Source organism: Procambarus clarkii, chromosome 18 (genome assembly GCF_040958095.1).
Source record: "Procambarus clarkii isolate CNS0578487 chromosome 18, FALCON_Pclarkii_2.0, whole genome shotgun sequence".
NCBI classification, from domain to species: domain Eukaryota; kingdom Metazoa; phylum Arthropoda; class Malacostraca; order Decapoda; family Cambaridae; genus Procambarus; species Procambarus clarkii.
The window spans coordinates 1720084-1746179 of NC_091167.1; the positions used below are offsets into that span (position 1 = coordinate 1720084).

The 26096-nt window shown below is 42.4% G+C and overlaps 1 protein-coding gene across 1 annotated transcript in view; it reads right to left on the minus strand.

The window, feature by feature from the left end:
- Positions 1-26096, minus strand: part of LOC123749092 (murinoglobulin-1-like) — a 267218-nt gene that overhangs the window by 71440 nt on the left and 169682 nt on the right. Inside the window, exons 19-21 of the mRNA XM_069326609.1 lie at positions 12639-12760; positions 11857-12007; positions 4398-4531 (exon numbers count right to left, since the gene is read on the minus strand). Of these exons, the coding sequence (XP_069182710.1) occupies positions 4398-4531; positions 11857-12007; positions 12639-12760 (407 nt within the window). The remainder of the gene's footprint in view (positions 1-4397; positions 4532-11856; positions 12008-12638; positions 12761-26096) is intronic.

A 26096-nucleotide genomic window follows, 5' to 3' on the forward strand; every position in this document is an offset into this window, starting at 1 on the left:
CTGGATGTCAGGTGTGTGGGCTGGGTATCAGGCGTGTGGACTGGTTATCAGGTGTGTGAGCTTGGTATCAGGTGTGTGGGCTGGGTATCAGGCGTGTGGACTGGTTATCAGGTGTGTGCGCTGGGTATCAGGTGTGTGGGCTGGGTATCAGGTGTGTGAGCTGGGTATCAGGTGTGTGGGCTGGGTATCAGGTGTGTGGGCTGGGTATCAGGTGTGTAGGCTTGGTATCAGGTGTGTGGGCTGGGTATCAGGTGTGTTCTCACCTAATTGTACTCACCTAGTTGTGCTTGCGGGGGTTGAGTTCTGGCTATTTGGTCCCGCCTCTCAACCGTCAATCAACTGGTGTACAGGTTCCTGAGCCTAATGGGCTCTATATCATATCTACACTTGAAACTGTGTATGGAGTCAGCGTCCACCACATCACTTCCTAATGCATTCCATTTGTCAACCACTCTGACACTAAAAAAGTTCTTTCCAATATCTCTGTGCCTCATTTGGGCACTCAGTTTTCATCTGTGTCCCCTAGTGCGTGTGCCTCTAGTGTTAAACAGCCTGTCTTTATCTACCCTGTCGATTCCCTTGAGAATCTTGAATGTGGTGATCATGTCCTTCCTAACTCTTCTGTCTTCCAACGAAGTGAGGTTTATTTCCCGTAGTCTCTCCTCGTAGCTCATACCTCTCAGCTCGGGTACTAGTCTGGTGGCAAACCTTTGAACCTTTTCCAGTTTAGTCATATGCTTGACTAGATATGGAATCCATGCTGGAGCCGCATACTCCAGGATTGATCTGACATATGTGGTATATAATGTTCTGAAAGATTTCTTACACAAGTTTCTAAATGCCGTTCTTATGTTAGCCAACCTGGCATATGTCGCTGATGTTATCCTCTTGATATGAGCATGAGGGGGACAGGTCTGGTGTGATATCAACCCCCAGGTCTTTCTCTCTCTCTCTCTGACTCCTGAAGTATTTCGTCTCCTAAGTGATACCTTGTATCTGGTCTCCTTCTTCCTACCCCTATCTTCATTACATTACATTTGCTTGGGTTAAATTCTAATAACCATTTGTTCGACCATTCCTGCAGCTTGTCCAGGTCTTCTTGAAGCCTCAAGCTGTCCTCCTCTCTCCTAATACTTCTCATAATTTTGGCGTCATCAGCAAACATTGAGAGGAATGAGTGTATACCCTCTTGGAGATCATTTACGTATATCAGAAACAGGATAGGTCCGAGAACAGAGCCCTGTGGGACTCCACTGGTGACTTCACGCCAATCTGAGGTCTCACCCTTCACTGTAACTCTCTGCTTCCTATTGCTTAGGTACTCCCTTATCCACTGGAGCGCCCTACCAGTTATTCCTGCCTGTTTCTCCAGCTTATGCATCAACCTTTTATGAGATACTGTGTCAAAGGCTTTCCGTCTTTGTTGGCTGGGTATCACGTGTGTGGACTGGGTATCAGGTGTGTGGGCTGGGTATCAGGTGTGTGGGCTGGGTATCAGGTGTGTGGGCTGGGTATCAGGTGTGTGGGCTGGGTATCAGGTGTGTGGGCTGGGTATCAGGTGTGTGAGCTGGGTATCAGGTGTGTGGGCTGGGTATCAGGTGTGTGGGCTGGGTATCAGGTGTGTGGGCTGGGTATCAGGTGTGTGGGCTGGGTATCAGGTGTGTAGGCTGGGTATCAGGTGTGTGGACTCGGTATCAGGTGTGTGGGCTGGGTATCAGGTGTGTGGGCTGGGTATCAGGTGTGTAGGCTTGGTATCAGGTGTGTGGGCTGGGTATCAGGTGTGTTCTCACCTAATTGTACTCACCTAGTTGTGCTTGCGGGGGTTGAGTTCTGGCTATTTGGTCCCGCCTCTCAACCGTCAATCAACTGGTGTACAGGTTCCTGAGCCTAATGGGCTCTATATCATATCTACACTTGAAACTGTGTATGGAGTCAGCGTCCACCACATCACTTCCTAATGCATTCCATTTGTCAACCACTCTGACACTAAAAAAGTTCTTTCCAATATCTCTGTGCCTCATTTGTGCACTCAGTTTTCACCTGTGTCCCCTAGTGCGTGTGCCTCTAGTGTTAAACAGCCTGTCTTTATCTACCCTGTCGATTCCCTTGAGAATCTTGAATGTGGTGATCATGTCCCCCCTAACTCTTCTGTCTTCCAACGAAGTGAGGTTTATTTCCCGTAGTCTCTCCTCGTAGCTCATACCTCTCAGCTCGGGTACTAGTCTGGTGGCAAACCTTTGAACCTTTTCCAGTTTAGTCATATGCTTGACTAGATATGGAATCCATGCTGGAGCCGCATACTCCAGGATTGATCTGACATGTGTGGTATATAATGTTCTGAAAGATTTCTTACACAAGTTTCTAAATGCCGTTCTTATGTTAGCCAACCTGGCATATGTCGCTGATGTTATCCTCTTGATATGAGCATGAGGGGGACAGGTCTGGTGTGATATCAACCCCCAGGTCTTTCTCTCTCTCTCTCTGACTCCTGAAGTATTTCGTCTCCTAAGTGATACCTTGTATCTGGTCTCCTTCTTCCTACCCCTATCTTCATTACATTACATTTGCTTGGGTTAAATTCTAATAACCATTTGTTCGACCATTCCTGCAGCTTGTCCAGGTCTTCTTGAAGCCTCAAGCTGTCCTCCTCTCTCCTAATACTTCTCATAATTTTGGCGTCATCAGCAAACATTGAGAGGAATGAGTCTATACCCTCTTGGAGATCATTTACGTATATCAGAAACAGGATAGGTCCAAGAACAGAGCCCTGTGGGACTCCACTGGTGACTTCACGCCATTCTGAGGTCTCACCCCTCACTGTAACTCTCTGCTTCCTATTGCTTAGGTACTCCCTTATCCACTGGAGCGCCCTACCAGTTATTCCTGCCTGTTTCTCCAGCTTATGCATCAACCTTTTATGAGATACTGTGTCAAAGGCTTTCCGTCTTTGTTGGCTGGGTATCACGTGTGTGGACTGGGTATCAGGTGTGTGGACTGGGTATCAGGTGTGTGGGCTGGGTATCAGGTGTGTGGGCTGGGTATCAGGTGTGTGGGCTGGGTATCAGGTGTGTGGGCTGGGTATCAGGTGTGTGAGCTGGGTATCAGGTGTGTGGGCTGGGTATCAGGTGTGTGGGCTGGGTATCAGGTGTGTGGGCTGGGTATCAGGTGTGTGGGCTGGGTATCAGGTGTGTGGGCTGGGTATCAGGTGTGTGAGCTGGGTATCAGGTGTGTGGACTCGGTATCAGGTGTGTGGGCTGGGTATCAGGTGTGTGAGCTGGGTATCGACCTAAACATCTGGCAATCCGGAAATCCATTCAGTAGATAAAATGTTTATTATTGTTACCAACACAGGTCTCTAGTGACCTACTGCCAGCATTTCAAAAGATCAGTCTTGCCTCAGAACCTTCTCAGCCGTCATGAGCAATACGATCAGTCTACCTGTCCCAGTGGCCGCATTTGTGATGAGGATATTGCTAGATTAATGTACTGACTGCTCAGTCAATAGTGATGAATTGGTCTCATCGCTTTAGGGTGCTTAGGGTGTGGAAATACAATCCGATATTAACAATTGTGTAGTACTTATAGAAGCAGTGGTCGAACGTACAAAACTTCACCACTGCACCCAAAACAGTCAAACTCCTGGGGCTCCGTCTGTTGGGCTCCGTCTGTTGGGCTCCGTCTATTGGGCTCCGTCAGTTGGGCTCCGTCTGTTGGGCTCCGTCTGTTGGGCTCCGTCTGTTGGGCTCCGTCTATTGGGCTCCGTCTGTTGGGCTCCGTCTGTTGGGCTCCGTCTATTGGGCTCCGTCTGTTGGGCTCCGTCTGTTGGGCTCCGTCTATTGGGCTCCGTCTGTTGGGCTCCGTCTGTTGGGCTCCGTCTGTTGGGCTCCGTCTGTTGGGCTCCGTCTGTTGGGCTCCGTCTGTTGGGCTCCGTCTGTTGGGCTCCGTCTGTTGGGCTCCGTCTGTTGGGCTCCGTCTGTTGGGCTCCGTCTGTTGGGCTCCGTCTGTTGGGCTCCGTCAGTTGGGCTCCGTCTGTTGGGATCCGTCTGTTGGGCTCCGTCTGTTGGGCTCCGTCTGTTGGGCTCCGTCTATTGGGCTCCGTCTATTGGGCTCCGTCTATTGGGCTCCGTCTGTTGGGCTCCGTCTGTTGGGCTTCGTCTGTTGGGATCCGTCTGTTGGGATGCGTCTGTTGGGATTCGTCTGTTGAGATTCGTCTGTTGGGATCCGTCTGTTGGGATCCGTCTGTTGGGCTCCATCTGTTGTGATTCGTCTGTTGGGATCCGTCTGTTGACCGCCATTTACACTAGGAAGTTCAAGTTAGCTTGGCGTGAAACAATTGGCTTGGAATGAATGCTTGAGTGTAGAGTAATGTAAAACACAGCAAGAGGAGGTCCACTCACCACAATAAACTGTTGGGCCTGGCTGAAGGACTTGAGGACGAAGGCCGACAACCAGGTGGAGCCGGAGTCGTCAGCGTTGCCGAAGGCGCTGAAGGAGCCGTCACCTCTACGGTAGAGGAGCTCCCGTTGGTACCCTGCAGGCAGCCACTAATGTAATTATCGCCAACTAATACATTAACTAGTTACTACAACACGCTCTTATAACAAAAGCATAAAAATTAAAGAAACAACAGAAAGCCAATAGCCATATACATGTCTCACCTGCACTAGAAACAATTAAGTGCACTAGAAACAACACGTCTGTTATGGTATCCCGAAATTTGCAACACAAATCAACAAACATGTTTCCATACCAGTATTTACCCAGGACTTCGACGGGTATTTCGATGGTCTTCCTGATTGTTTTGCACGTTATGGGAATATTGTTTAATTCATTTTCTTCCTCTGCTTAAAACATCTGTTTGTATGTTTTAAATTGTCTAATCTTTCTAGTGTGAACACTGATGTAAAGTATTCATATACGTTGGCTGCCTTTTTATCATTAATTGAAATTTGGTTGGACTTATCTTCGAAGGGTCCTATCTAGTCTTTTGTCTTTATTCTACTTCTCTAGTGGGCATAAATATACTTTGGATCTTTCATTATATTTTGAGCAAGTTTTCTTTCATAGTTCCTTTTACCTGTTCTTGTGCCCTGAGCAGAGAAATAAAAGCCCTTCTATATGTGTGAACCCGTGTGCCTCCTGGTGGACTCTTAATTCTTTCAGAGGTTTTGCCTTGCTGTTATAGCACTGGTGACAACCCGTCATCCACCTCCTCCTTTTACTTTTACTTTTTGGTACTCACTCAGATCCAAGCTCAGTGTTAAATTTGTAAAATGTTCCCACGAAGCTTCCACGTCTCTGACTACCAAGAGATATTTTGCAGTTTCTGTATCATTCTGTGATACAGGAACTGCATCATACAGGAACTCCTCGAAAGCAGTCTAGAACGTCATCGTTCCAGACCTTTATATGGGTTTCTATAATTGTGTTCTATCTTAGAATATTACGGGGCGAGCTTCTCCTCTTGCTGAGTTTGATCGACCACGACCTCCTCTGGTGTTAGCACAAGGTCCAGAATGTTACTGCCTCGTGTGGGCTCTACCACGTTCTGAATAAAAAATAAGAGTCTTGTACCAGGCCGAGAAATTGTTCCTCTTCGGCTTGTGATTTTGGATTCACCCAAAATCCATTGTGTAGTGATTAAAATCTACCATTATAAGAGCTTGGCCTTCTCCATATTTTTCACGATATGTAAATCTTGAAATTCCTCTTCTGAAGCTGTGTCTGCCCTGTAGCCTACTTCCACACTCTGTTATAATTTCCAGTAACGATGAGCCAGCTACCACCGTTACAGCTGCCACTGCCTAACAGCTGTAACGGTGAGCAAGCTGTACCTTTGTGCTAGCTGCAACGCTGAGCCAGTTGTAACTAAGCCAGCTGCAACGGTGAGCCAACTGTAACGTTGAGCCAACTGTAACGTTGAGCCAGCTCTGGTTGGTTGATACCTGGTTGATGGGGTTCTGGGAGTTCTTCTACTCCCCAAGCCCTGCCCGAGGCCAGGCTCGACTTGTGAGAGTTTGGTCCACCAGGCTGTTGCTTGGAGCGGCCCGCAGGGCCACGTACCCACCACAGCCCGGCTGATCCGGAACTTCTCTTAGAAAACCGTCCAGTTTTCTCTTGAAGATGTCCACGGTTGTTCCGGCAATATTTCTTATGCTCGCTGGGAGGACGTTGAACAACCGCGGACCCCTGATGTTTATACAGTGCTCTCTGATTGTGCCTATGGCACCTCTGCTCTTCACTGGTTCAATCTTGCATTTTCTTCCATATCGTTCACTCCAGTACGTTGTTATTTTACTGTGTAGATTTGGGACCTGACCCTCCAGTATTTTCCATGTGTATATTATTTGGTATCTCTCTCGTCTCCTTTCTAGAGAGTACATTTGGAGAGCTTTGAGACGATCCCAATAATTTAGGTGTTTTATCTCGTCTATGCGTGCCGTATATGTTCTCTGTATTCCCTCTATTTCAGCAATCTCTCCTGCTCTGAAGGGGGAAGTGAGTACTGAGCAGTACTCGAGACGGGACAGCACAAGTGACTTGAAGAGTACAACCATTGTGATGGGATCCCTGGATTTGAAAGTTCTCGTAATCCATCCGATCATTTTTCTGGCTGACGCGATATTTGCTTGGTTATGCTCCCTAAACGTTAGATCGTCGGACATCATTATTCCCAAATCCTTGACATGCTGTTTTTCTACTATGGGAAGATTCGATTGTGTTTTGTACCCTGTATTATGTTTCAGATCCTCATTTTTGCCGTACCTGAGTACCTGAAATTTATCACTGTTAAACATCATGTTATTTTCTGCTGCCCAATCAAAAACTTTGTTGACATCTGCTTGTAGTTTTTCAATGTCTTCAGCAGAGGTAATTTTCATGCTGATTTTTGTGTCATCTGCAAAGGACGACACGAAGCTGTGGCGTGTATTTTTGTCTATATCAGATATGAGAATAAGGAACAGTAGCGGTGCAAGGACTGTACCTTGAGGTACAGAGCTTTTAACATCGCTTGGACTCGATTTTATCTGATTGACTGTTACTCTTTGTGTTCTGTTCGACAGGAAATTGAGTATCCAGCGTCCTACTTTTCCAGTTATTCCCATTGACCTCATTTTGTGAGCTATCACCCCATGGTCACATTTGTCGAACGCCTTTGCAAAGTCTGTGTATACAACATCTGCATTTTGCTTTTCTTCTAGGGCTTCTGTGATTTTGTCATAGTTGTTGAGTAACTGTGACAGACAGGATCTTCCCGCTCTAAATCCATGTTGTCCTGGATTGTGCAATTCATTGTTTTCCATAAAACTAGAAATTTGATTCCTAATCACTCTTTCAAACACTTTTATTATGTGTGATGTTAGTGCAACTGGCCTATAATTTTTTGCCAAGGCTTTACCCCCCCCCCCTTGTGCAACGGAGCTATATCTGCAGATTTAAGTGCTGCTGGTATCTCCCCTGTATCCAGGCTCTTTCTCCATATTACGCTGAGTGCTCTCGCTACTGGTACTTTACATTTCTTTATGAATATTGAATTCCATGAGTCAGGCCCAGGAGCTGAGTGCATAGGCATATTATCAATTTCTCTTTCAAAGTCTTCCGAGTTTGTGGTAATATCCGTTATATTATCTGCAGCTTGAATGTCATTCATAAAGAAGCTGTCTGGGTCATCAACTTTCATGTTGTTTATTGGTGTGCTAAACATAGCCTCATACTGGCTTCTTAGAATTTCACTAATCTCTTTGTTGTCCTCTGTGTACGTACCTTCATTTGTAATTAACGGTCCAATACTGGTCGAGGTTTTGGATTTTGATTTTGCGTATGTGAAAAAATATTTCGGATTTTTCCTTATCTCTTGTATAGCTTTCTGTTCCAATTCCATTTCCTCAGACTCATATGATCGCTTCAACGTTTGTTCTATTTCCTCAATCTCCCTGCTTAGGCTTGTTTTCCTTGCTTGTGATAGTTGTGTCTGCCGAAGCATTTCCGTTATTTTTTTCCTTCTCCTGTACAGTCGTCTCCGTTCTCTTTCTAGAGTGGTCCTCTTTCTGCCCCTCCTCACAGGTACGTGCTTCAAGCAGACCTTGTAAGCTTCAGCTGTCAGTTGAGCTATTCCCTGTGTGGGAGTTTTGTCGCTTAAGACCGTCTCCCATTGAATGGTTGCAAGGTCTACATTTATTTTTTTCCCAGTCAATCCTCTTATTGTTGAAATTGAATTGATTGAATATTCCTTTTCTCTTGTTGGGTCTCTTAGACCTACTACCGTTATTTATGCTAGTTCGCACTTCAATGAGCTTATGGTCTGAGTATGAAGTATCTGAGATTGTGATATCCCTGATTAGTTCTTCATTGTTTGTGAATAACAAGTCTAGTGTGTTTTCGTTCCTAGTTGGTTCTGTAATCTGTTGATTGAGCGAGAATTTGTCACAGAATCTCAAAAGTTCTCTAACCTGTGGTTGGTTATTTCCCGGGTCATTCCCTGCTATGATATTTGTGTTTGTCGTTCTCCATCTTAGACTCGGTAAATTAAAATCTCCAAGAAAGATAATATCTGGAGCTGGGTTTGCTAGGTTGTCAAGTATGTTCTCTATTTTGTGCATCTGCTCTGTGAATTCCTCAATCGTTGCATCTGGCGGTTTATATATTAGAATAATAATTAGGTTTAGTTTCTCTACCTTCATTCCAAGTACCTCTATCACCTCATTAGTTGAATTTAGTAGTTCTGTGCATACCAGGTCTTCTTTAATATACAGACCTACTCCTCCATTTGACCTAGTTTTTCTATCACATCTATATAGATTATAATTTGGAATCCAGATTTCACCATCCATGTAATCTTTTGTATGAGTTTCCGTGAATGCCCCAAATATTGAGTTTGACTCTAATAGAAGGCCATTTATGAACTTAACTTTATTTCTTGACTTTGGCTTTAAACCTTGAATGTTTGCAAATATGAATGATTGTCCATATTGTGTGTAACTTCTGGAAGGTTTTGGTAGTTCTCCCTCCTCTCTACCCTGACCCAGGGTGTGTTGTTGTGGCAATGGTTTGTCCAGTTTTGGAAGTGATACTGGGGAGTGTGGTAGTCTCTGTGTAGTTGGGTGGTGTAGTATGTGTGGGCTTGATGCCGAACTGTAATCCAGTCTTGGGCATTTTCCCCTCTCCATCCGTACTCCTGCCACGTTTCTGCCTGTCTGTTTCTCCCTCTGTTTGTACCTGCCTCTAAAAAATTTTCAGGGCTATTATGTTGGACTTCTTCTCTTATATGGCGCTGTGTACCTCTGACGTGGAAATCGGGGCAGTGAAGATCGTAGCATTTCCTCTCATTGACTGAGAGTGTGCATAGCTTAGGGTGAAAATATCTACACTCTGTATCAAAACGACATCTGCCTTTCCCTAACCAGTTTCGGCATTTCCGTGGGTGCATGAATGAGCATTCCGTGCCTCTGGGCCCATATCTACACTGTCCTTTTGCATAATACCAGCAAATATTTTCATTTGTGATTGTATTATTCTTGTTTGTACCCGTGCACGACTTGGCTACCTCTGTGTTTTTTGTTCCAACTTTCTCGTTTCTGCATTCATTCTCGGTATTGCCCTTATCTTTCTCCTTGTTGGTTTCGTCTTTCTCATTTGTGTTCTCATTCGTCTCATTTTTTCTCTCCTTATTCATATCACCAGTGTGCTCTACAATATTGCCTTCATTTTTGTGTACCTCGACACTATACCCTTCTACATTGCTACTTTGACTCTCTAAATTCTCAGTCCCTGGGTTGTGCTCAGAGTTCGTTGCTGTCTTTATATACTCTGCATATATTTCTGGTAGTTTTTGTGTGAATTGTAGCCTGTGTTCTTCAGGAATGTTATTCATTAGTTTGGTGATGTTTTCCCACATCTGTCTGTCACTTTGACAGATCCAGTAGTTACCTTCCCGGTTTGCATATTGTGTAGGTAATCCTGTACAACTTAGGTGAAACCTTATGTTACAAATGTTACATACAATACCTACAACACTCTTCCGAAGTGACTTAAGGCAGCCTCCACACACCTCCATGTTGGGTTTGTGATGTTATAATAATATATGCATATATTTAAGTATTATATGTATGTATATATAATATGTATCCAGTATATTTATAATATTACATATGTTTATTTGTTCAAGTTTATGTGGGGGTACTTATCGCCTTGTGGAGAAAATATGGTCGTCTTGGGACCGTCCAGTTGACCGTTGTTTGTCCCAGGTCGGGGGCAGGATGGGCAACCAGGATGTCACTGGTTGCCAGTTACTTGATTTATACACTGATTATGTGCCTGTAATATCCTAAGGGAATTTCTGCTTTCTTCCGGCTTGCAATGTTATTCACTTACTCTATTACTAGTTCCTAGGTCCACTTTCCCGTATTACAGTATATATTGCCAGTATATTATCACTGAGGGAGTATACTGTTACTGCGGGACGTCCTCTACACTGTGTAGGCCTCGTGGCTGTGGTGTAAAGAGTAAAGCTCTAACTGAGTCATCTGTAACGTCGAGCCAGCTGTAACATTGAGCCAGCTCTAACTGAGCCAGCTGTAACAATGAGCCAGCTGTAATGGTGAGCCAGCCAGATACCAATCAAGTGGTAACCCGGCATCTGGTCCCCGCGGTGTTCCACACTCTGGATGCCATCGACAGTAGAGTACAAATTTCGGCGTTTTAAAGGTATTTTATCAATTATAATCATTGTGATAATTAGCATATACCTCCTTAGTTTGGTACCCAACCACTTGGGCTGGACGGTAGAGTGACGGTCTCGCTTTATGCAGGTCGGCGTTCAATCCCCGACCATCCAATTGGTTGGGCACCATTCCTTTCCCCCGTCCCATTCCAAATCCTTATCCTGACCCCTTCCAAGTGCTATATAGTCGTGATGACTTGGCGCTATCTCCTGATAATTCCCTTCCTTAGTTTGGTTCGTGTAGTTTCAAATGCTTATTGTTAGCACAGTGGTCTACGTATTTGGTTAATAACCTCGGGATTTATTCTCTAGGTCGGACAGAAACGGTTGGACATTTTTTCCCTGCGCACGATGTTTACCTAGCGGTAAATAGGTAATCAAGTAGCAGTAAATAGGTGTAAATCCACCTAAATCCACTCACCTAGCATTAAATAGATACTCACCTAGCAGTAAATAGATACTCACCTAGCAGTAAATAGATATTCACCTAGCAGTAAATAGATACTCACCTAGCAGTAAATAAGTACTCACCTAGCAGTAAATAGATACTCACCTAGCAGTAAATAGATACTCACCTAGCAGTAAATAGATACTCACCTAGCAGTAAATAGATACTCACCTAGCAGTAAATAGGTACTCACCTAGCAGTAAATAGGTACTCGAGAGTTTCTAAAGTGTAGTAGAGCCACCAGGGTTAGCTATAGTTGACTACGGGGGACCTGGAATAAGCCCAAGTACGGGCTCTCTGCCTGACGACGATATCAATAAGAGACGTATACCACATTGTTAGAGTTTGCTGACGAGGCAGCCAGAGTTGTTCTGAAGCACATGTAAACTCCGGCCCACACTTGCTCACAGTAAACTAACGCGTTTAGCATTAACTCGGGTTATAAACATGGGCACGTCCAGGAACCATTGTGGGCCGTAGTTTTGATGACTAATATGGGCTTACCATAGTCCGTGCTGCTTGGAACTTTTGTTCCGAGTAGCTGAATCTAAAACAACAACAACATTACTAAGCTTGAGGGACAGCAGGTAGTGACCAGTCATCACCCACGTTGTCAGACCTCAGACCGACCATAGCCAGAAATATTGGCTAACTGTCCTTACATAGATAGAGATAATAATGAGGTTACCGGTCTTCATGTAGGTGAGGAGCCTCCTGGTGGTCTCCGGGGTGGTCTGGTTGGAGGCCTTCAGGTACTGCATGATGAAGATGTTGGGCACCAAGTTGATCATGTTCTGCTCTCCACACCCGTACGGCATCCGGATCAGGCTCCCCAAATTCTTCAAGGAATTATGGAAATATTCTGGGTTATAATGTGTTAAGAAGCTGTTGCACATGCACCAAGCATCCACCGTTGTGTGTAAAGTTCATGCAACACTTTATTATTAGTGTCATCAGCAAGTTTCTTGCACTTCACAAGAAATTACAGTATAATAATTTTTTGTAATGTCAAATCAGAGGGAAAATTCTATTTAAACTGACTACTATATGAACTATATAAGATGATATTTAAACACAGATTTAATTATTGTTCAAAATATTTGAAAAATATTTGTTTCATTAATTTATTTAACTTCAAAGAAAGGACACCACAAAATTTTATAAAAATAGTGATTGGAGCATTAATTGTTCTATAGTATCCAACATGAAAGTCGATAAGGCATATAATTTTTTTATTTTAATCAATTAGTGTATATAAAGAGATCATGAAGCCCAAACAGGTGATATGAGAGCCCAGAATATCTTACCTGACAATGGTATTGAGCTGCACTAATGTTTACTCTGATGCATGTTAGTATGTAACCAACATATGGGGGGATATTGCTCACCTTGTTACACTGATCTCTCCCTATGATTTAAGGTTTACACATAACTATCACAGAGAACATGAGTGAGTGAGTGAGTGAGTACCTCGAGTGTGAGAGCGATGAGGTCACCGACGGCCGTGACCCAGCCTCGCTCTGACCCCTCCACCATGACCTGTGGGATCTCCAGCTCCCACGCCTCCAGCGAGTCCTCGCCAGTCTCAAAGTCTGCAACAGCAACAAATATACTTCACCAAATGTTTAGACAATATACAATGAGTATTTCCTAGAATAACTCTTGTGTAAGCCTTTTCTAAAACAAAAATAATGGCTAGCACTGGAACAAAGTTTTGGTAGTCAGTGTGGGGACTGCATATATAACTCTAGATGGGGTACCCAGCGGTGTCCGGGTCTCTCTCCCCCCCCCCCACTCTCCTCCTCACTTCAACTCCCTAATTCTCTCTCATTCCCATTCTACCTCCCTCCATCCAGTAAAAGCCGAGAAATCTGCTGGTGAGCAAACTATGAAATTAAAAATATAGAGTTGATTGTCCTTAGAGTCGGTGTTTGTAGCAATAGAAGCCAATCCAACTTAAGGAGGGTCATGAGGAGCCGAATGCATCCACCTTTGACTCTTACCATACAATAACAATTCACCATGGAAAGTTGAATAAGGCTAATTACAACCATCGCCTCCAACCGAAGATAGACTAACAAGCAGACATTCTCTTTTACAGATATACTAAAGGAGGATACCCGGCTGTGCTCGGGTCTCCCTCGCCCCTCTCTCCGAATCTTCCCCTTCTCATCTTGCTTTCCCTATCCCGTCTTTTCTTCCCATCTCCTCCCATGTCAAACTTTCTCCCCGTTGATCCCCCCTTCTCTCCTGTACACCTTTTCCAATCTCCCCCTCTCTCCAGTACCCTATTCAAGCATCCTTCTTCTACCCATTGTTCAAGCAGTCTTCTTCTACCACCTTTTCCTTGCCTGTGAGCTGCCGACGCCTGACCTTACCACTGTACCGCGGTGGAGTAAGCGGCTGGCAGCGCCTTGGTCACCAGTCACTAAACAGCTCCTGGTGATTAGTTTATTATTATTAATTATCGTTATCAGTATAATGACAAGGTCAATATCACCAAACATCTCAACGAGTCTAGTGTAAGAGAGAGATGGGACTGATGGCATATGATCACGCAAAATGATCTCGTCGTTAGCAGCGTGAAGCACCAATGTAGAGTTGGGCCTAGAGCTTAAGTAACGAGCCGAGTGTTGACAGTCACACTGATCCCTGAGGGTGACAGTCACACTGATCACTGAGGGTGACAGTCACACTGATCACTGAGGGTGACAGTCACACTGATCACTGAGGGTGACAGTCACACTGATCACTGAGGGTGACAGTCACACTGATCACTGAGGGTGACAGTCACACTGATCACTGAGGGTGACAGTCACACTGATCACTGAGGGTGACAGTCACACTGATCACTGAGGGTGACAGTCACACTGATCACTGAGGGTGACAGTCACACTGATCACTGAGGGTGACAGTCACACTGATCACTGAGGGTGACAGTCACACTGATCACTGAGGGTGACAGTCACACTGATCACTGAGGGTGACAGTCACACTGATCACTGAGGGTGACAGTCACACTGATCCCTGAGGGTGACAGTCACACTGATCACTGAGGGTGACAGTCACACTGATCACTGAGGGTGACAGTCACACTGATCACTGAGGGTGACAGTCACACTGATCACTGAGGGTGACAGTCACACTGATCACTGAGGGTGACAGTCACACTGATCGCTGAGGGTGACAGTCACACTGATCACTGAGGGTGACAGTCACACTGATCACCGAGGGTGACAGTCACACTGATCGCCGAGGGTGACAGTCACACTGATCACCGAGGGTGACAGTCACACTGATCACCGAGGGTGACAGTCACACTGATCACCGAGGGTGACAGTCACACTGATCACCGAGGGTGACAGTCACACTGATCACCGAGGGTGACAGTCACACTGATCACCGAGGGTGACAGTCACACTGATCACCGAGGGTGACAGTCACACTGATCACCGAGGGTGACAGTCACACTGATCACCGAGGGTGACAGTCACACTGATCACCGAGGGTGACAGTCACACTGATCACTGAGGGTGACAGTCACACTGATCACTGAGGGTGACAGTCACACTGATCACTGAGGGTGACAGTCACACTGATCACTGAGGGTGACAGTCACACTGATCACTGAGGGTGACAGTCACACTGATCACTGAGGGTGACAGTCACACTGATCACTGAGGGTGACAGTCACACTGATCACTGAGGGTGACAGTCACACTGAGGGTGACAGTCACACTGAGGGTGACAGTCACACTGAGGGTGACAGTCACACTGATCACTGAGTTTTTTTTTTCTTCTACCACAGACGTGGCCACACATTTACAATGCTAACCAGCATATATACATTTTCTTCTGTCCGCCATGGACAGGGTTAGAGAAGTGTTAAACATATAGTTCAAGGGTTTATTGAACACTCAACTACAGAAGGTGATTCGGTGCTTTTAAAATGCTAAGCTATCCTACATACGTAAATACATATATACACAGATTTACGTATGCCCTACATAAAGTGTTTGATGTGTCTTTTACATAGTGTCATTAATGTATATTCACAAAGGTGAAATGTAATTCTGATCAGCTTCCAATATATACTTTATACCCATACATATACATACACACACACATATACATACAGATATACACACACACACATGCATTCACATACATTTTTCTCATTTACTCTGACCGGGTGAGGTAGCTGATAAAGAAACTCGTGTGCAATTAAGCACTTAATCACTGAAGGTGATGAAGGTGCTTTTACAAGCTCAGGTTATATAGTTACATCATATATATACATTGTATGATTGATATATTACATGGTCAATCTTGGATACAAGTCCAATATATCATCGAGTGTTCCAGTACTCATATAGTAATTACAGAGTTCAGCATACCTTAGCCCAGGAGGGCCAAAGTCAGTCAGTATGGGACATTCTACAATATAATGTTCAAGAGAGTGCATGTTTTCTCTTTCACAAAGTTGACACATTGTGTACTCGACATTTGGGTTTTGAGAAAGCTGCCAGATACGTCTATATCCCAGGCGTATTCTGGCCACTATAACATCACATTGCGGGTTCTTGTTCTATTAGTCCCATATGTGAATGTCTCCTCACGATATCTATCATAATATTTAATGCTACAACTTTCAGGTCTTTGAGAATTTGTTAGGTCGGTGAGATTTTCATTAGATATTTGTTTAAGTATTATCTTTGTCACTGCTAATGAAACACCCATATCAATTTCTACCACTGGTTTTCTGCAGGCTGTCTTAGCAAGCATATCAACAGTGTCATGCCTTGAGATGCCAACATGTGATGGTATCCATAGGAATTTAATCTCAAATCTGTTTTCTTTGGCAGCTAAAACATTCATTCGAATATCACTGACTATTTTCTGGGTGTCACTACTATGTGCGTTCAATGCCAGGAGTGCACTCTGCGAGTCACAGTATATAAGTCCACTGCCTTTGTCTTTTAACAATTCCGTGGCAAGGTATATGCCTGCAAGTTCGGGTTGAGTTGTACTTGCCCAGTCATTGACGCGCTTCATTGCTGTATGTACGAGAGAAGATTGTTCAAATATGTTACATGCACATCCGGTACATCGTCCACCTTCTTCTACAGAGCCGTCGAGGGTGACAGTCACACTGATCACTGAGGGTGACAGTCACACTGATCACTGAGGGTGACAGTCACACTGATCACTGAGAGTGACAGTCACACTGATCACTGAGGGTGACAGTCACACTGATCACTGAGAGTGACAGTCACACTGATCACTGAGGGTGACAGTCACACTGATCACTGAGGGTGACAGTCACACTGATCACTGAGGGTGACAGTCACACTGATCACTGAGGGTGACAGTCACACTGATCACTGAGGGTGACAGTCACACTGATCACTGAGAGTGACAGTCACACTGATCACTGAGGGTGACAGTCACACTGATCACTGAGAGTGACAGTCACACTGATCCCTGAGGGTGACAGTCACACTGATCACTGATGGTGACAGTCACACTGATCACTGAGGGTGACAGTCACACTGACCACTGAGGGTGACAGTCACACTGATCACTGAGGGTGACAGTCACACTGATCACTGAGGGTGACAGTCACACTGATCACTGAGGGTGACAGTCACACTGACCACTGAGGGTGACAGTCACACTGACCACTGAGATTGACAGTCACACTGACCACTGAGGGTGACAGTCACACTGATCACTGAGGGTGACAGTCACACTGATCACTGAGGGTGACAGTCACACTGATCACTGAGGGTGACAGTCACACTGACCACTGAGGGTGACAGTCACACTGATCACTGAGGGTGACAGTCACACTGACCACTGAGGGTGACAGTCACACTGATCACTGAGGGTGACAGTCACACTGATCACTGAGGGTGACAGTCACACTGATCACTGAGGGTGACAGTCACACTGATCACTGAGGGTGACAGTCACACTGATCACTGAGGGTGACAGTCACACTGATCACTGAGGGTGACAGTCACACTGATCACTGAGGGTGACAGTCACACTGATCACTGAGGGTGACAGTTGTGGGAAATTTTTACCCACCATATCTAATAATCATCTAAGAAATGTATAATTTCTATATCATATCTAAATCATATCAAAATCATATCAAAATCATATCTAAATCGTATCAAAATCATATTAGAATCATGAAAGATTCATTATATAGCTTGATCCTGGATGACAATGGCACCATGAACACGTACGCAACAGGGGCCCTTTTGATGCCTACGTGACTATGTACATGATCTCTCAAGGATCCAGAAGCTTCTAGAAGGATTTGTTAATTAAAAAACTATTGGAACATTGATTCAACATCCGGTAGAATTAAAAATCGAATCCTTAATAAGATTCAGTGGTACTTTCAAATACTACTTATAATCTTTAAATCTTATATCTAATAAGTCTTAATAAAAATTATATCTAAATCTTATATCTAATTATATTATAATCACATCTTATTTCAATCATAAGTCTAGACTGTAAAAATAATCAATCAATATTCATGGAAGGCTACCGTGCACAGAGAGCATGGCAGGGCGATGGGGGGAGTGAAGCGCCCACCAACAAAGCCCAGAGGCACTCCGCGTTTGTTTACAAATGAGTGAACAAGTGACTGATCCTTAGCGAACATTACCAGCTCAAGGACACCTTATCTAATATTTTTTATCGCCAGTGAATACTCTCTAGAACTGGGGGAGTACCTGGACAATATCTACAAGGAAAATCCTAGAACATTTACATAAAATAGAGTGTATAGTGGAGATCAGTGACATGGTTTCCTCCACCTTCATTCATAAACTTTTATCTCGAATCATTCTTCTGCAACTGCAGGATAATCACGTAGCAACGCTACCAGATCATCATACAGCAACGCTGTAGCAAAATATCGTGCCTAAACTCAACAAGAGAGAGTAAATCAGTCTGGCAAACTTGTCAGACAGGCACCCCGACTGGCAGAGAAGTATATTGAAGGTTATTTGGTATATGATTGGCCAATTGTATGCTTGTGTAGCTTTAATATCCTATAAATCTGTCTGTTGGTTAAAAAGCGAGGCAAAGCCTCATTCATCGGTACTTTATTAAAATTGTAGTGTAGCTGTGAATCTTATCCAAGTACTGAACCTCATGAGTGTCCATTGTGTCAGAAAATAATTCAGCCTCAATAAGTAAAAACCTCACAAGTGTCCATAGTTTTGGAAAAGATTCAGTCAAGCTAACTGTATAAATTGAATATGTCTGCATATATACTTGAATATATAAATTAAGTTATCAATTGCTTGCTTAGTTATTTATAAGTTATCATATAAGTTCATTTAATTGAATATAATTTCTAGTACTTACTTAACAGTATTTAGACTACATTTAAGGTCATTTATTATACTTTTACAATTTAATTTGTTGTTTATAGTATAAGTACATATTGGCTGTTAAGTTATGGTGCTAGGTTAGACTATGTATGTTTAAATCTCTGATTTAAACAGAGCCAGTGTTCAGTCATATAACTGAATTTATTAAATCTTATCCTTGTATAAAATACAAGCTGATGTGAGATCCCTGTCTACAGGTGGATTGGAACTTCTATCAACAAAGTCATTCACCCCACCTGTCCCTTACAGCCCACAGTCTGTCATTAGGAAAAGAGGATCTAGGATTTACAACCCTAGCTAGAAATTTTAGTTGAATTAATTTGCAGACAGTAAATTTTTAATTTAGTTCAGTACAAGTCCCTGGTAGTCTCCTCTTATATCAATCCCAGCAGGTTTTTCCCACATTAATGGTCCTTCGAACCTAGATATTAATTGGTCCTTTATACCTAGATATTTATGATCATTCGTTTACCGAATATTTCAATGCCAAATACATAAGAAACTTCTTGATTTTGCATTGGAATAATTCTTACATATTCTAGCCTAACCTAGCTATCAGCCAATATTTATCATAGCTATATATCTAAGTAAACAAATAGTTTGCAGTGGCTTAAGCCACCATATCCATTAACTAGTAAGCATTCATAGCATACTGATACTGTTCAGTGTTAAGAAACCACAGTACTTAATTATATCAGTGTCACAGACACAACTGCATCTTAATCATAAATATCAATTATCTACCTCATTGTGGTAACATTACATATATATTTAAGTGTATTATCTTGCATTATCTCTAATCTACTGATTTTCAGAGCTGCTCATTACATAATATTCTTTAAAAAAGTGTTATCATCACTGTAAGAGCATTCATTACAATCTAACTATAATCAACTGTATCAAACCCTATTACAGGTAAAACCAGTAGACATTCTACTGTATTTTATCTAACAATTATTATGGTAACAGATTTTGTAATAACTTTGCAAAAATAGTGCCATTTACTATTTTTAAAAAATTATTACAAGATTTACCAACTTGGTGCATTCGTGCATTCGGGTCACAAATCAAATTATTACAGTACTTTTGATAATTGAACACCTGCTACAACCAGATTCCAGGAAGGAAATGAAGGACGATCTTTGGAATCATTACCTAAGTAGACAGGAAAGCTCATTTATCAAAATACATTATCATACATATTTATCAGAAAAAAGAGAAAAATCTCGGAATCTCCGAAACTCGGAAAAGGTCAAAATGACTAACAGTATTCCACCTGCAGCTGAAACAGAAAAGAAGAGGACACAAAGTGTCTAAAAAATCACTTGAATCTACAGCCTACAGACCATTTAAATCAGGTGATAGACAAATGTCATCATCACTTGGCTACAATAGTCTACAATTGGGGATTAAGACCAATCTTAATCTCACAACACAATCTGAAAGGCTAACAGCCCATTGACAATGTCAATACAAATATTATCATCCATCTAAGATAACTATCTTAATCCAAGAATAAAGTCTTGATCACCTAATCTCATGCTTTCACTGGAGTGAAAGCAGCCTCAGAAAATCTGAAGTTAATCAAGCATCTCAAAGAGACTTACTTAATAGAAAAGGCAAAGCCGAGAAAAAAGAAAAAGCAAAATGCTTCATCACATCATGAATAATGTAGATACACATTATTACAGATACAATTCATCCTTTAAGGAAATCCTTGGAGGAGTACAAGTGTTACATGCTTGTATGACCTACTTGCATGTAATTACTTACCTACAAGTTTTACATACTTGTAACAACATCTTATCACAAAGCCAAATCTTTGATGGACTTCGAGCTTACGTACAAAGATTACGAAGCCGAGGAAAACTTAGATCTCAAGAAAAAATCTCCAAAGGTGAATCCACGGACAAAAATAAAAATGTCCAAAATGGCAGTCAAAAATCAAGGCAACAAAATTCCTCTTCTGCAAAGTGGAAAAAGAATAATGTTGGCTCTTATGCTATATCCCCCACAGTTAACAGAACTGTAGGAAACCAAGCTCCTAAGACAGATAAGACAAAAGGAGCTACAAGTGCCCCAAAATGTTTATTCTGTCAAGAAGCACATACCATTTATCAATGCACAGTTTATGTAGGCCGTGCCAGTCGAATCGATCGACTGAAATCTCTGAACAGGTGCATCCGTTGTCTACGGAAGCACGATACAAGTGAGTGTATCACTCAATTGCAGAACTGCCAATATTGTCATAAAAGTGTACATCACACAGCACTCTGTAGTGATATTAACACTCAATCCAGATCACAGACTTCCAATAATCAACCTGCATCTCAGGCAAAGCCCAAAGATGATAATACCACAACAGCCATATTGCCTACTGCACAGCTAGAACTATGCAATCAAGGAATTTGTATTCCAACTAGAGGCTTTTTTGATCAAGGGTCACAGAAAACCTTTATCAGTAAAAAGATGGCAGAAGATTTACAACTTAAATCTTCAAAGCAAGTATCTACATCCATATCAGGGTTTTTTTACTAATTCTGGTCGTAGAACCTTTCCAGTAGTAAAACTCAATGTCTGTCTAGGTACATCCCAAAGGACAGTAGAAGCCATAGTAGTTGATAAAATTCCTACTGAAATGGAAGTGACTGGTCTGACAGCAACTATTAAATTCCTAAAAGAAAAAGGAATCCAATTAGCAGATCCTCTACTCGATTCTGACTACATAGGAGATATCGGAATCCTGATTGGAGCTGACTACTATCATCGATTCATTCTAGGATCAGAAGAATCTATGGGTATGAATATACTCAAATCAGCAGGAGGCATATTGATGACAGGACCTATACTAGATCTTGAACCTTCAACTCCTGAAAAATCACATCATACAGAAACTGTAATAGTGGCATGACTAGGCAAAGAACAGTCACCACTTAAAATCCCCCACATGATTGATGATGGATTAGAATCTGTACATCAATTGTGGGAACTTGATGCCATAGGAATAATTCCTGAACAACCAAGTCCTGATGATGTCTGTGCATACAATCAGTACTTAGAAACTGTACAGTACCATGATGGACAGTACTGGGTAAGGCTACCATGGAAAATCAACCATAAAACCTTACCTACCAATTATCACATGGCTTATAGTCAATTTAAATCTCAACTAGCAAAGCTAAGAAAAAGGCCTGAGCATTTAAAACTCTATCATGAGATTATTGCTCAACAATTAAAGAATAAATTCATCGAAGTCGTGAAACATGACAATAAGCAAATAGGCCATTTTTTACCTCACATGGCTGTAATGAGAGAATAAAAAACAACTCCTTTACGGATAGTTTTTAATTGTAGCTCTAAATCAGGACCCCAAGGAACCAGTCTAAATGATTGTTTGCAAACAGGTCCAAGTCTAACTCAGAAATTGTATGACATACTGTTGAAGTTTAGACTTAACAAATATGCGTATTCAGCAGATATAAGTAAGGCCTTTCTCAGAGTTGGCTTGCAGGAAGAAGATAGAGACTTCACTAAGTTTCTATGGGTAGAGAACCCAGAAGATGTCAATAGTCCTGTAGTGACTTTCAGATTCTCATCAGTTCTTTTTGGGGCGACAAGCAGTCCATTTCTATTGCAAGCAACTCTAGATACTCATCTGAAGAAATCATCAAGTCCCTGTAAGACTGAAATCAGTCAGAATCTATATGTAGATAATTTTCAAGGGACAGTTAACAGTACTACTGAACTGTTACAATTATATCGAGAGGCCAACAAGGAGCTACAAGGTGCCAACATGCCACTACAATCTTGGGCCTCTAATAATGCAACATTGAATAATCAAATAGTAAGAGATTACCCTGAATATCACGTACCAGAATCACAAAAGGTGTTAGGTATGGATTGGGATTTAATCTCGGACACAATCACGATCAAATCCGTGCCAGTAAATTACTACATCGCTACAAAAAGGGATTTGCTTTCACAAGTTAGCAAAGTATTCCACCCACTTGGTCTACTAAATCCTTTGACTATCAAGTGGCGTTTATTGGTGCAAGAAGCATGGAAAGCTAAGGTTGGTTGGGATGATCCACTATCAATCCAGTTACAAAAAGCTTGGATGGAAGTGGCTCAAGAACAAACTTTAGTTGAAAAGATAATCTTTCCGAGACACATAGTCGAGGAAAATGAAGAAGTATCACTACATGTATTCGCAGACTCGTCAGCCAAAGCTTTTGGAGCTTGTGCTTACTTAGTGACTTCTAATCAATCATATCTTATCACCTCTAAGGCCAGAGTCGCTCCATTAAAAAAGAGGACTTTGCCTCAGATGGAACTAACAGCACTGCTAACTGGTACACGCTTAGCTGTGGATATCAAACAAGTCTTGTCTACCATGAACATCAAAGATGTCATCATATGGTCTGACAATGAAGCTGTCTTACAATGGGTACGAAACGACAACTGTCCAACTCCATATGTAAAAAATCGCGTCTCGGAAATTAAAGAAATTTCCGCAGGCTTTCAATTGTTGCATGTACCAACGAAGGATAATCCAGCTGATCTCTTATCAAGAGGTATGACATTTAAACAATTTGCAAAGGCAGATATTTGGTTTCATGGGCCTCGATGGTTAGTGAATGGTAGTTGGCCTGAACAAAAGCCACACGTCATTACGACACAAACCATAACTACCACCAGGCAGCAAGCTCAAATATCAGTCTTGGATTGTACTCGTTACTCCTCGCTCATCAAATTAATCAATGTAACACAGAACGTGTTTCATTATCTCAGGAAAAAAGGTATAAAATACACTTTTCCTGATGCACTTATCTATTGGGTAAGACAAGCCCAGAGAGAAACTTATGGGAATAACTATGAAAATCTTCCGCATAAGTTAAAACACAATCTCGGTCTGTGGATAGACCTAGAAAATCACAACATTCTGCGTTGTGGAGGGAGACTTAAACATGCAGATATCAATCTAGATACCGTGCATCCATGGCTTTTACCAAAAAATCATTGGATCACAAGGTTGATTGTGTTACATACACATCAACAAATCATCAAACATGGAGGAGTGTTAGACACACTCACACAAATCAGACAGCAGTACTGGATTCCTCAGGGAAGACAGTCAGTCAAATCAATCTTGAAGAATTGCATGATATGCCGAAGGTACGATGCAAGAACTTGCTCTTATCCAGGGCCACCACCCCTACCAAAGGAACGAGTGGTCCATCTACAACCTTTCGAAACGACAGGAGTAGATTATACAGGAGCAATATATCTAACAGGGACTGCAGATAAGCAACCTATCAAGGCATACATCTGTCTGTTCACCTGTGCTACCACCAGGGCAGTACATCTAGAGGTAACACCCGATATGACTGCTCAATCATTTATTCAAGCTTTCCGCAGATTCACAGCACGCTGATCATGCCCTAAGCTGATGATTTCAGATAACGGAGCAAACTTGGTAGCTGGAGAAGCATGTCTACGGGAAATCTGTTCCCATCCTGCAGTTACTTCCACACTGGAACAGCGTCATTGCAGATGGAAATTTATCCCTCCAAGAGCCCCATGGCACGGAGGATTTTATGAACGGTTAATAGGAACTGTAAAAAGATCCTTGAGAAAATCTCTACACCGTCAGAAAATCAATCTTCAAGAACTCCAGACAGTAATCACGGAAATAGAATCAAGGGTGAATAACCGGCCGTTGACTTACTTGTCTGAGGATCCTACTCAACATGAGCCATTAAGTCCTGCCCACCTAATGTATGGAAGACTTCTGACTCCAGTACCATCTCTAGTGGATGATGAGATCAGAGATCCCTCATATGTGGGTCAGAGCGAGTTGGTTCAGGGGTATAAGCATCTGTCTAGCATAATCCAAAAATGGAATGATGTTTGGACAAAAGAATATCTTACATCTCTACGAGAACATCACTATGGGGCCAATGTCCCCCATAATATATCTAATCTCCAACCTGGCGATATTGTCTTGGTAGACAGTGATGGCCCTAGGGCTGACTGGCCATTAGGTAAAGTTGTCTCAGTCCATCCAGATAGTCAGGGGATTTTGAGAATAGTCAAAATCCTGTCTAAAGGAACAACTTCCCTGAAGACATTGGACAAACTCATCCATATGGAATCAGTGAGTCAACTGCAGTTAGATCCTGAGAGACCTCAAGAGACTCTAACTCCACAAGACCCACAGACTCCTAACAGACACAATCGTCCACAACGGACAGCAGCACAAAAGTGCAAGCAAAATTTGCATTTGTATTATCAATCCAATGGAGAGTAAATAAATACATATGGTTACTATTGTCCTAAGTATTGGACTCTGTGCCAGTTCTCTCCCTCTGGAAGATGTGGGAAATTTTTACCCACCATATCTAATAATCATCTAAGAAATGTATTATTTCTATATCATATCTAAATCATATCAAAATCATATCTAAATCGTATCAAAATCATATTAGAATCATGAAAGATTCATTATATAGCTTGATCCTGGATGACAATGGCACCATGAACACGTACGCAACAGGGGCCCTTTTGATGCCTACGTGACTATGTACATGATCTCTCAAGGATCCAGAAGCTTCTAGAAGGATTTGTTAATTAAAAAACTATTGGAACATTGATTCAACATCCGGTAGGATTAAAAATTGAATCCTTAATAAGATTCAGTGGTACTTTCAAATACTACTTATAATCTTTAAATCTTATATCTAATTATATTATAATCACATCTTATTTCAATCATAAGTCTAGACTGTAAAAATAATCAATCAATATTCATGGAAGGCTACCGTGCACAGAGAGCATGGCAGGGCGATGGGGGGAGTGAAGCGCCCACCAACAAAGCCCAGAGGCACTCCGCGTTTGTTTACAAATGAGTGAACAAGTGACTGATCCTTAGCAAACATTACCAGCTCAAGGACACCTTATTTAACATTTTTATCACCAGTGAATACTCTCTAGAACTGGGGGAGTACCTGGACAATATCTACAAGGAAAATCCTAGAACATTTACATAAAATAGAGTGTATAGTGGAGATCAGTGACACGGTTTCCTCCACCTTCATTCATAAACTTTTATCTCGAATCATTCTTCTGCAACTGCAGGATAATCACGTAGCAACGCTACCAGATCATCATACAGCAACGCTGTAGCAAAATATCGTGCCTAAACTCAACAAGATTGAGTTAATCAGTCTGGCAAACTTGTCAGACAGGCACCCCGACTGGCAGAGAAGTATATTGAAGGTTATTTGGTATATGATTGGCCAATTGTATGCTTGTGTAGCTTTAATATCCTATAAATCTGTCTGTTGGTTAAAAAGCGAGGCAAAGCCTCATTCATCGGTACGTTTATTAAAATTGTAGTGTAGCTGTGAATCTTATCCAAGCACTGAACCTCATGAGTGTCCATTGTGTCAGAAAATAATTCAGCCTCAATAAGTAAAAACCTCACAAGTGTCCATAGTTTTGGAAA